Below are 11,250 nucleotides of genomic sequence, written 5' to 3' on the forward strand. Positions count from 1 at the left end.
CATGAATATTTATGTAAGAATCTTAATTTATATTATTTATTCAAAATTAATATACAAGGACATAAATTTCGTAAGATGGTTTTTTTGCAGTGTTTTTAAAACCGGACCGGAAGCTGAACCGGAAATATTTTGGGTCACGGTTCAATATGGTTCGACCGGGTCAAACCTGGTTCAATAATATGGTTTAATTTTTTTTTAGTATTAAATATAAAAGTAATATTAGTAAACATGATGCATAATTAAAATATTAATCAATTTTGAACATAAAATATTATAAATATAAATTAGTTTCTTGTTTATATGGATGCTTTATAGATTTTTGATAGTTTTAGTGGTTTTTATTGGTTTAATAAATTTGAAATATAATCCGGCTATGTGGCCGGTTCTTGGTCGAACCAATTACTAGACCAACCCGGCTATATAACCGGTTCATGGTCGAACCCGGTCCAACCATCGGGTCGGTCCGGTTTTAAAAACACCGTTTTTTTGTGTATTTTCGTGTTACATATATGGAGGAAAAAATGGTATTTGAGATTTTTCAAAAAAAGGAAAAAAACAGCAGAAAATAGAGATTGGTTCAAAATGTCGTTATAATAGCTTGAGCGCCAAAAAACAATCAGTCACACGAAACTATAACTAACTTTCCTTCTCTGCCTTCACCTTCCATTCTCTGCATCTTCTTTACCGATTCGCTTAAACAAGGTAGTTTCGATTCTCGTCTTCTTTCTATCCATTCCAGAGATTCGACGCTGCTCATATCTTTGTTGATTCTTCTTGTACAGTAGTACCTCTAACCTCATCGAAGAAACAATGGCGCCTGAAGATGAAGAAGTCCATAACGATCTTACCGAGCAACTGGTGAAGACATCAGAGAGTGACGAGCACGCCGAGTTCAAGGGAGCTTCTTTCAACGGAGCGGTACTCAACCTCGCAACAACGATCATCGGTGCTGGTATCATGGCTTTGCCCGCGACGATGAAGATCCTCGGACTCGTTCCCGGAATCGTGATGATCGTTCTCATGGCTTTCTTGACCGAAAAGACGATTGAGATCTTGCTCAGGTTTAGCGGAATCGGGAACGCGAGATCGTACGGTGCTTTGATGCAAGATTCTTTCGGTAGACCTGGAAGGATTGTGTTGCAAGTCGCTGTTCTTGTTAGCAACATTGGGGTTCTGATCGTTTACATGATCATCATCGGTACGTTATCTTTGATACTAATCACAGAAACGTAGCTTTGATCTTTGCGTTGGTTAACAGCTCTTGTTTGGGGGTAAAGGTGATGTTTTTGAGGATATGCTTGAAGAACGGCTTGGAAAAACCTGGTGGGACCAGAGAACTATCGTTCTTCTCTTTACAACATGTGTCTTTGCTCCATTCACAGCCTTCAAGCAGATTGGTTAGTAAAGTAGTACAATGTGTTGCTTACTTCTCTTAGAATTGAATGTGATTGATTTATGCTTCATTGCAGATGATTTGAGATTCGCATCTGCCACATCACTTGCTCTAGCGGTTCTTTTTCTTGTCATCACTGGGGCAATCGTCGTTACAAAGTTTTTCAGCGGTGGTTTGATGAAGCCAAAACTGTTGCCAAGTTTCACTGACTTGTCATCGGTCTTGAAACTCTTCACCGTTGTTCCTGTGCTTGTCAACGCATTCATTTGTCATTCTAACGGTAACAACAACTACTCAAAACACGCCTCTTTCTCTGCTATGTGTACAAGAACTCATGTGTTTATGGTTTTGGATGTTATCAGTCCACAGTATACAGAACGAGCTTCAAGACTCCACTCGGATCAAACCTGTTGTGCGATCAGCGCTTATCATGTCCTCCTCTGTTTACATAGTGACAAGCTTGTTCGGATACCTCTTGTTCGGTGAATCTACTCGTGATGATGTTCTGAAAAACTTTGATACCCATCTTAAAATCCCTTATGGTCTGGTTATCAGTGATGCAGTCAGAGTCAGCTATGCAGCTCATCTCATGCTTGTCTTCCCTATTATCTTCTATCCTTTGCGGGTTAACGTGGACGGTCTCTTTTTCCCTACGGCTCCATCGCTTACCACCTCTAATCTGAGGTTTCGCTCCATCACTGCGGGTCTCATTGCTGTAATCTTTGTTGGTGCAAACTTCATTCCAAGCATCTGGGATGCTTTTCAACTCATTGGAGCTACAGCTTCTGTCTGCATCGGTTTCATTTTCCCTGCTGCTGTCATCTTAAAGTAAAAAGTCCTATATTGCTTCGTTAGATAAGAGACGACTGCTTTGGTAACTCTTTTGTGTTTGTTGCAGGGATCGTCATAACCGAGCGACAAAGATGGACAAGACTATAGCCATTTTCGTGATAGTCCTTGCGGTTTTCTCCAATGCAATCGCCATGTACAGTGACGTTTGCGCCTTACTCAAGAAGCACAAATCCACATTTCCAATGTGAGAAGATTGGTTTTGTTTTGTTTGCTTCTCTCTTACTCTACGTGTAACCAAAAAAGAGTTATTAGTTCTGAACAGCATTATGAATAAAGTAGATAGGAGATAATATGTTTCTTTTACTGTAAAAAAAAAAAACTTGAGAAATGTAAAGATGACCCCTGTGATGTGATTTTGATCTTGTTCAACTCTTAGAACATTATTTTGTTACAGTTGATATAATAAAAATGTCAGGTGCGTCCATGTAATCTCACTAGATTTTTTTTGCCTTTGCTTTCTTGAAAATGGTTCCAATCTTAGAACATATTTGGCTCTAGAACAATATCCAAAGTAAAATATTGTTAATTGATATAGTTTGTCATTGTGATACAAACTATAAGGAGTCATTGGGACAACTCAAAACAAAACAAGAGAGTTATAAAGAAACAGCCTTAACAAAAGGCTAGAAGAAGAATAAAGGGATGACTTTTAGGAAGTTGACTTATCTCCATCGCTGGAATTAGCCTGAGAAGGGAAGCATGGCCTCCACACAGTCTCTTTGCCAATATCCATTAATGCTATTCCATGAACAGTCAATTCTGCTCTGATCTGATCACTTTTCTCAAACTCTTTCTTCTGCCGCGCCATTATCCTTTCTTCTATCTTCTGTTCAATGTCTTCTTCGCTCAACCCTGCTCTTGTTAGTGTTTTCTGTTTCATTTCTTTCAGAATCTCGGCATAGCTCAGGGTTGTGAGCAAACCAAGCACATCGAGAACTTCCCTGGCTGCTTTCTCTATCTCAACGAGTGACACAAGCATGGACAATCGTTGTTTCTTCTGCATTTTCTGAATTTTTGACAAAATAAACAAGACAAGTTTGGTATGAAATGATTATTATTATGAATGGTTAAGTGACATACAAGAAAAGAAGAAAACCTTGAGCTTGCCGATGGAAGCATTGATGAATTTCAATGCGTCTTGATAAGCACCCGTGAGTATATGGGCAGTATTTAAATCGTCTAACATCTTAGCTTCAAACTCACTTTTGAGCTTGTTAATGACGTCTTTGGCTTCTGCAGTCCGTTGAGCTTTTCCACCGTCTTCAGCCATTGCTTCTCGATATGGCAAGAGGGCATCATCAAGATCTTGCAATGTCTAATAAACAAAGATGAGAGATGTTAGAGTCACAAGTGAATATAAATCATCACTTTGGAAAAGCCTAGCTGTACTGCACCTGATAAACGTAAAACAAAGCGTCTGACGAACTGTCTAGCTGCGACGCTGAGAAACTCAGAGGAGACCGGTAGTGTGCACTCATCAAGAAGTGCCTCAGAGCCAACGGATGGTAACTTTCTGTGATCTACACAGATTGAAACAAAATAATGTTAACAACTCTGCCTTTAACCTATGAGAACATTCAAGAAACGTACTTCTCTGATTGTTTTGAAGTTTTTCTTTGACTTTGCCATCTTCTCGTTGTTAATAGTGACATGCCCATTATGCAACCAGTAATTAACACCACCATCCTCACATGCGGCACATGTCTGAGCGATCTCGTTTTCATGGTGGGGGAATTTAAGATCTGCACCACCACCATGAATGTCAAATCTGGGAGACAGATAATGAGCACTCATGGCACTGCACTCGATGTGCCATCCCGGTCTTCCTGGACCCCATGGGCTCTCCCAGCTTGGCTCATCAGGTTTTGCAGCCTGCAACAACATAATGTTCAAACCACACTTGATCATAAACTCAAAGTTACAGAGGTTTCGAGTCTCGTACCTTCCAAAGTGCAAAATCAGCAGGGTTACGTTTTCTGGAATCAACAGCAACTCGCTCGCCAGCTCGGGTATGTTCCAGGAGCTGACCAGATAACTTACCATAGTTGGGTGATTTGTCGACAGAAAAGAACACATCGCCTTCCACAACATACCCACAATCTTTCTCAATGATCTGTAAACAGGAAACCATGTGATAAGGAGACAGAACAAACAAACAAACAAAAAAAGGGAGAAGCCTTTTATGAACTCAAACAAACCTTTAGAATCATGGTTATAATGTGATCCATATGGTCGCTGACACGAGGCTGGTGGGTGGGAAGGAGGCACTGAAGAGCACCCATATCCACCAAATACTCCTCGCAAAAGCGATTACTCAACTCTAACGGGTTCTCTCCACTCTCATTAGCACGTATGATTATCTGCAGTCCAAGATTTCATTTTAATTGCAAGAAGATTCATAAATGTCAATAAGACAAAAGAGCACACCTTGTCATCAACATCTGTGAAATTCCTGACGAAATTAACTTCGTAACTCAAATGCTTCAAGTATCTGCATAACACGCAGAGATCTAATAAACTCCAAAAGCAATTAACACTATTTGATCTAAGTATCAACACGCAAACCCCATATGCAAAAAACTCAAGCTTTCCCCCAGAAGAATTGAAATCATGGATCTAATAAGGTTAAGGAGAGACCTGTAGAGAACATCGAAGGAGACTGCGGCGCGAGCATGGCCGATGTGGCTGAAATCGTAAGCTGTGATTCCGCAGACGTACAATCCGACCTTTCCGGGAGTGATCGGAACAAAATCCTCCTTCTGCTGCGTCATAGTGTTGTAGAGCTTCAGCTTCATCTTCTCTGCATCCATATCCATCTCTCTGACTCTCACAATCGCCGCCAAGGCCAAGCTAGGAAACTAATGTGTTTAAAAACCCTTCCTTTTCTTCCTGTGGGGCTGTTACTTTATTTCAACAGTTACTGTCGTTACTTTTTTTTTTCTTTAACTATGTGTTAATTTATTGGATATCTTTTTTTTTGTTTTTATCACAAAAAAATAGTCTCTAACGAAATATGATTTGTGGAACCTCTTCGTCCAATGGTTTGACTAAGACTTCATTAATGCTTACACCAAGAGATCTGAGTTTTAATTCCCGGAGAAGACAGAATTATGCATGGTGCAAGAAGTACCATCAAGCATGAATCTCATAGGGCGGTTCAGATGATGCAGTCAGACGCGAATCTTCATACGGCAGGTAGAATTGCCGGCTGTAGAATCGTCTGTAATATTTCTCATAGTTGTAATAGCATAATTATCCAGCGTTAAAAAAAATGAAGAAAATGATCAAAATAAGTTTTATTAGACTAATGTAGACTTAGGATTTAAAGTTAAGAGGGTGGAGTTCTGGGATAAATGTTCAAACTTTAAAAAAAAAAATTAAAAATTTCAAAAAAAAAAGACTATTTTAATTTTTTTTTTTTGAAAATTATTTTTGTAACCAAAAAAAAAAAAAAAAAAACTATACGAGAGAATTGCCCTGTGCCTTTTAACAAGGTCCATGAGTTTGGTCCATTCTCAGCTGGTAAATCAAAAACAACTCGGCCTAAAACAACTCGGCCAATAGATTAGATTATAGATCAGATCAAACTAAGGATTTTGTGAATATAAATGCAAAAAAAAAGACACAAGAGAAAAAGCATTCGAAAATTAGAGAGAAGACAGACGGGTAGAAGTAGGTTTATCCTTGATTATTTGTTTTTGCTGGAAACCTTGTTATTTTCTCTTGCTTTTCGACCAAACTCTTTTGTAACTCATCACCTACTTAATCAATAAAACGTCTTTCAAATAACCCATCATCGTGTTTGCATATGAAACTTATGTGAATCCAGATACTTCCATGTCTAGGAACTGTCCATGCCTTAACTGCCTCCTACACAATTTCATTGGTTTGGTGTATGTTCGTTAAAACGTATTGCAAGTTTTTATATCTTTGTCTCACTCTTATATTGCAAAATTTAGGAAGCTTTTGTATGTGTTTTTGAAGTATGCATCAGTATTTAACAAAGGTGGGATGCATCCAATACCTTCAACTGTTGAGGCTGCTTCAGTGATGATGAGTTCCACAATTTCACTTGATGACTCATCTCTCCCTGATTTGTATCATTCTCTTCCAAGGCCGTCGCCTTGCCATGCTGAGGTAGTTCCGTTTTGCTAAGGGCTCGAGTCATTCAGGTGAAGAAGCAGAACTCTTTAGAGGTGATACTGAAATGAGATCTGAAGTTTTAGGTGGTGTAAAACAAAGAAAGTCTTCGAAGGTGGTTCTAAAAAAGCGTATTCGAAAGATTCACCCACCAATGAAACATCGAAAATGATCCTAGAGAAAGAGCTTTCTTATGCAGATTCAGATGATGAGGATATTTTCCTAACCTGCCTTGATGGTAAAATTAAAAATAACTCTTTGAATCAGTTTGTATACATCTCTTTATGCTTATTACCACATCAGTAAGAGTGGGTTAGGTTGCTAGTCTGAGCAATTAGGCCACTAAGAGAACTCTAGTGAATTTTGAAGCAGAGGATTAGGTTGCTTGTGAAGCAAACTTTGAGTGTGGATTTTTAGTAACCTTGCATTTGCAGTTTACACACCAGAGAATCCAATGATAATTTACCAAGTGTTCTCACCATTTCCAGCTTAGCTGTATTTATGTAAATTATGAATGTATGGAGAGAAGTGAAACATGTCATGTCTGTGGAAAGGTAACTTGTTGCTTTCGACAATGTTTCAACACTTGGTAATTCCATCAATATCCTTCATAGACACTAAAGTGTCGAATCTAATTGTTGCATGTGATGGCATATGATGAAATTGGCTAGGGGAAGAAGAAAAGGCAGTGAGTCTTTGCATAATTCAGAGACAAATCACTTGTACATGAAATCTTCTATGAAATTTTGAATATCCAGATGCCGTTACAGTAAATATGAGAAAGTGTGATTTCTCTTAAATTTATTGACATTATCTTTTTACATTTATCTGCAACAAGATTATTTGAGTTGAAACAAAAAATTGAATTTCTCAACAATATCTTACGGAGGACATGATTTCTTGTAGACCTTACTAGAAGATGATCTTTTGCATTTCAGAAGTCAGAGCAAGAAGAAGTAGAATGTTATTTAAAAGTACCTTTAAATGTTGTTTAGACAAAACCATCACAGACCAAACATGTATTCATTATTACATTAAGCTCTTGAAAAGTTGGAACTCAGAAGCTCAAACTACAGACAGAGCATACATAATCTCCACTTCTTTTTTTTTTCACATAATCTCCACTTAAGTTAACTGTTTTAGGTTTTAAGAAGAAGCTGCTTCAAACGCACTCTGGAATGTCTCAGGCGGCTGTGCACCGCTCAGTTTCACCTTCCCGTTGATCTGAACAAAAAATTCTAACGTAAAGAAGCAAGACTTAAGAGTAAGGATATATTAAAAATGGCGTCTGTTTCACTGTAAGCTTCACCATGATCTAATTTGTATAGTGGTAATTCAATCCACAGCACATAAACTTACAGTGTAATGTGGAACCCCAGTGATATTCTGCGAATACTTCTCCAGCTCTTCTTTTACCTTCATTACAGAAATGAACAACACATACCAGTTAATATTATCCACTAGAAGAACCAATAATGGTCACATGATTTGGCATAAATACACCTCTGTGGTTCCATTGCTGGGATCTGAGAGGAATACTTCTGCTCCGTCTATGCCAAGCTTTTTAGCCGTCTCAGCCAGAAACTCCCTGCATTCATCCACAAGATTCACATCTTACCAATTCTTCTACTTAAATCTAACTCATCATAAGCACAAAATCAAGAACTCAGCAAACAGTTTCACAGAGTGACAAAACCAACAAATTATGTAGTATACCTGTCCCCTATGTACTTTCCCTGCGTGAAGTAACCAAGACACAACTCTTCAACAAGGCTATGTTGTTTATCAGGCGCTTGTTTCCCCGTATAATTTATGAGTCTATGACTATCCAGAGTGTTCCCTCTGTTTATATCACCAAAACTTTTATAATAAAAAAAATAAAACAGAAGAAATCTCTTCTTGTTTAGAGAAGATAACTTTTGGTGCTTACGTGAGACCGGATGTGTCATACTCTAACCCAATACCTTTGAAGATCTGTAGTGAAACAAAGATTTATCTCAAGATTCTGTCAACAAGAACATAAGCTCTCTAAAATTATTAGTGAGTAAAAAAAAAACCTCAGACATTCTTCTGAACATTGCTTCAACTCTGCTTCCAAACTTTTGTCGATAAAATTCTTTCTTGTTCACACCTTCTTTGGGTGCAGATGCATCGAGGAAAAAAGGATGCCATCGGATCTACATTATCTTTCAGATATGAGCACTTTCATCGTTTGTGTAAAAATATATTATAGAGAGAGAGTTTAACCTCAAAGTTGTATTGATCTTTAGATGCATCAATGGCTTTGTCAAGATTCTTCTTTCCCACAAAGCACCACGGACACACCGTATCCGAGCTTATATCAATTTCGATGAGCTTTTTTGAAAAGTTTCTGCTTGCAGACTCGGCCATTTTTTTTTGCTAACAAATTTCATTCAAAACTCAGAAATCAAATTTGATAATTTCAAAAATAAATTAAACACATAAACTGAAACATAAAAATACATAAATCGATCTTTCATTTGGATGAACATTTTATTTGGACTTTTTGGCTTCAGTTCTTTTTTTGGATGAACATTTTCAGGTTAGAATCTCTCACGGTGAGAACGATCCACTCCAAATTATACAAATCTAAGCATTTCTATCACGTGTATCATATGATCAAAAGGTAAATTTCTGGGTTTACCTGGAAACGATTGGAGGAAGATAGATTGTGATCGTCTATGGGAGAAACAACTCGAAAGATCATATAATATACAATATGGGATTTTTGCAAAAGTGACTCAAAACTTGGAGTCAAACAGAAAACTAACCTTTTCTTTTGACTCCTTTTTTTTTTGAGATTTTAACCCCACACCTGCACTTTATCTACGAAAATGCCATTAACATTTTTTTTTTTTTTTTTTCGAAAATGGCTTCTTTACTGTCTCAACCTCATCTTCTTCAAGTATTTACAATACTGCCACTGCAATGAATAGTGGCAACAACCTTGTACGAACTGTTTGGAGCTTTTAATGCCCTTTAATGCACGTAAATCTCTTTACACTCTCTCTGTTTCAATTGTTATGAACTAAAAACAACATTTCTTTCACTTTCTCTCTATATTCATCCAAAAAACTCAAGCTTTTGATTCAAAATATGGGCTATGGTTGCAGAGCCATATTTCTTTCGTTTTGACTTACGGTTGCTTTCGTTTGAGGTTCTGGGTGGTTGGAGAAGACCCTGTGTGCAAACGAAGTCATCTCACCTAGTTTAAGGTACGAATTTGAATTTTTTTTCAAGATCTGTTCGCGTAGAAGACTTACTAGTAAGTCATCTGTATGTAGAAGACTTACTGATGAGTCTTCTGTTCAAACGGACGACATAAATTAAGTCGTCCAGCTTTGTTTGTTAAAAAAAAACACTTCAGACGACTTATATATACGTCGTCTACGAGAAACGGGCTAGTTTTGCATTTGACCGAATCGTGTCAGATCTTTGACTATTTATGGACGACTTATAATTCAGTCGTCTCTGGGGAAGTTAAAATTTCAATATTTTATGAAAACTTGACGACTTACGTGTAAGTCGTCCTAGGTTAGTTTTGTAATTGAAAAATAAAACTTCATAATTTAACTTTAACCAGACGACTTAATATAAAGTCGTCCCTCTAGAAGACTTAATTTAAAGTCGTCCGGGGAAAGCAAAGTCGTCCAGAATTTTTCCCAATTTTCTGGTCAAACCTTGCTTATCCCGGACGACCTTAAATTAAGTCGTTTAGCTGGACGACTTTCATCTAAGTCGTCTGGAGAAAGTTAAATTTCAAGTTTTATTTTTCAATTACAAAACTAACCTAGGACGACTTACGTGTAAGTCGTCAAGTTTTCATAAAATATTGAAATTTTAACTTTCCCAGAGACGACTGAATTATAAGTCGTCCAGAAATAGTCAAAGATCTGACACGATTCGGTCAAATGCAAAACTAGCCCGTTTCTCGTAGACGACTTATATATAAGTCGTCTGAAGTTTTTTTTTTAACAAACAAAGCTTGACGACTTTAGACGACTTTTTCAATTGCAAAAGTGACCTCTTTAGACGACTTACCTTTAAGTCTTCGGGACGACTTAATGCTAAGTCGTCTGCGGCAATGTTTAGAACTTGAGCAAATCTCCATTGCAAATCCTGATTCTATCACGGCGATAGAACTTGATTCTATGAAAAGATTTAAGTATCTATTTCTCTCTTTTGGAGCTTCTATCAAAGGTTTTAAGTATCAGAGAAGGGTCATTGTGGTGGATGGAACTCACCTAAGTGGAAAGTATGGAGGAACTATGTTAGTTGCAGCCGCACAAGATGGCAATTTTCAGATATTCCCATTGGCTTTTGGGATCGTGGATGAGGAAGATATACCTTCTTGGGAATGGTTTTTCACAAAATTGGCTAGTTGTATATCTCATGACAAGCCTCTGGTGATAGTCTCCGACCGGCACAAGGCCATTAAAAGTGCGTGTGATAAGGTGTTTCCTTGGGCAACCCGAGGAATATGTTATTATCACCTTCAAGATAACATTGTCAAAAAGTTTAAAGGGAAACATCTCATGTACTTGGTGAAAGGGGCTGCTTATGCTCACACGGTTTACGATTTTGACCGGTACATGGCTGAGATACGGAGTGCAAACCCGGAACTTGCAACGTATTTGGAGAAAGCCGACGTCAGGCTATGGTCAAGGGTTTATTGTAAGGGGAACATGTTCAACATAAAAACAAGCAACATTGCTGAATCTATTAATTCCGCACTGAAGCGAGCAAGAGGATTTCCGATTACGTTCCTGCTGGAGTTCATAAGGCAGAAGTTAGGAAAATGGTATTGGAAAAGGAGACAAGATGCTTTGAGTCTCACAACTGAA

At 37.9% G+C, this 11,250-nt stretch overlaps 3 protein-coding genes across 3 annotated transcripts; 1 reads left to right on the forward strand and 2 right to left on the reverse strand.

The window, feature by feature from the left end:
- The first annotated feature begins 274 nt into the window (after positions 1-274).
- Positions 275-2,433, forward strand: LOC106382474 (amino acid transporter AVT6B). The gene is made up of 6 exons (XM_022704973.2): positions 275-702; positions 783-1,198; positions 1,278-1,397; positions 1,470-1,673; positions 1,756-2,221; positions 2,292-2,433. Exons 2-6 carry the CDS (start codon positions 811-813, stop codon positions 2,431-2,433), a joined length of 1,320 nt encoding a protein of 439 aa, XP_022560694.1. The 5' UTR covers positions 275-702; positions 783-810.
- Positions 2,434-2,748: 315 nt separating this feature from the next.
- On the reverse strand, positions 2,749-5,132 carry LOC106382473 (cysteine--tRNA ligase 2, cytoplasmic). Its single transcript, XM_013822497.3, has 8 exons — positions 4,883-5,132; positions 4,673-4,736; positions 4,444-4,605; positions 4,188-4,358; positions 3,836-4,117; positions 3,640-3,765; positions 3,342-3,560; positions 2,749-3,251 (listed from the first exon to the last, which is right to left on the reverse strand). Exons 1-8 carry the CDS (start codon positions 5,059-5,061, stop codon positions 2,895-2,897), a joined length of 1,560 nt encoding a protein of 519 aa, XP_013677951.2. The 5' UTR covers positions 5,062-5,132; the 3' UTR covers positions 2,749-2,894.
- Positions 5,133-7,326: 2,194 nt separating this feature from the next.
- LOC106379970 (uncharacterized protein YwbO-like) lies at positions 7,327-9,154 on the reverse strand. Its single transcript, XM_013819810.3, has 8 exons — positions 9,051-9,154; positions 8,633-8,785; positions 8,443-8,562; positions 8,316-8,359; positions 8,102-8,227; positions 7,889-7,973; positions 7,745-7,801; positions 7,327-7,609 (listed from the first exon to the last, which is right to left on the reverse strand). Exons 1-8 carry the CDS (start codon positions 9,111-9,113, stop codon positions 7,532-7,534), a joined length of 726 nt encoding a protein of 241 aa, XP_013675264.3. The 5' UTR covers positions 9,114-9,154; the 3' UTR covers positions 7,327-7,531.
- Between the last annotated feature and the right edge of the window lie 2,096 nt (positions 9,155-11,250).

This window comes from Brassica napus, chromosome C6 (assembly GCF_020379485.1).
Source record: "Brassica napus cultivar Da-Ae chromosome C6, Da-Ae, whole genome shotgun sequence".
Taxonomy (NCBI): Eukaryota; Viridiplantae; Streptophyta; class Magnoliopsida; order Brassicales; family Brassicaceae; genus Brassica; species Brassica napus.

Bases quoted from the DNA above. Each gene is read 5' to 3' on its own strand.
- LOC106382473 (XM_013822497.3), bottom strand. From the start codon at position 5,061: ATGGATATGGATGCAGAGAAGATGAAGCTGAAGCTCTACAACACTATG. The intron at 4,606-4,672 runs GTGTGCTCTTTT...CTTGGACTGCAG, and splicing joins TCACAGATGTTGATGACAAG to ATAATCATACGTGCTAATGA. The intron at 4,118-4,187 runs GTACGAGACTCG...ATGTTGTTGCAG, and splicing joins CTGATTTTGCACTTTGGAAG to GCTGCAAAACCTGATGAGCC.
- LOC106382474 (XM_022704973.2), top strand. From the start codon at position 811: ATGGCGCCTGAAGATGAAGAAGTCCATAACGATCTTACCGAGCAACTG. The intron at 1,199-1,277 runs GTACGTTATCTT...TTGGGGGTAAAG, and splicing joins CGTTTACATGATCATCATCG to GTGATGTTTTTGAGGATATG. The intron at 1,674-1,755 runs GTAACAACAACT...GGATGTTATCAG, and splicing joins ATTCATTTGTCATTCTAACG to TCCACAGTATACAGAACGAG.
- LOC106379970 (XM_013819810.3), bottom strand. From the start codon at position 9,113: ATGATCTTTCGAGTTGTTTCTCCCATAGACGATCACAATCTATCTTCC. The intron at 8,228-8,315 runs GTAAGCACCAAA...TGATATAAACAG, and splicing joins TATGACACATCCGGTCTCAC to AGGGAACACTCTGGATAGTC. The intron at 7,610-7,744 runs GTAAGTTTATGT...TTTTTTGTTCAG, and splicing joins CTGGGGTTCCACATTACACT to ATCAACGGGAAGGTGAAACT.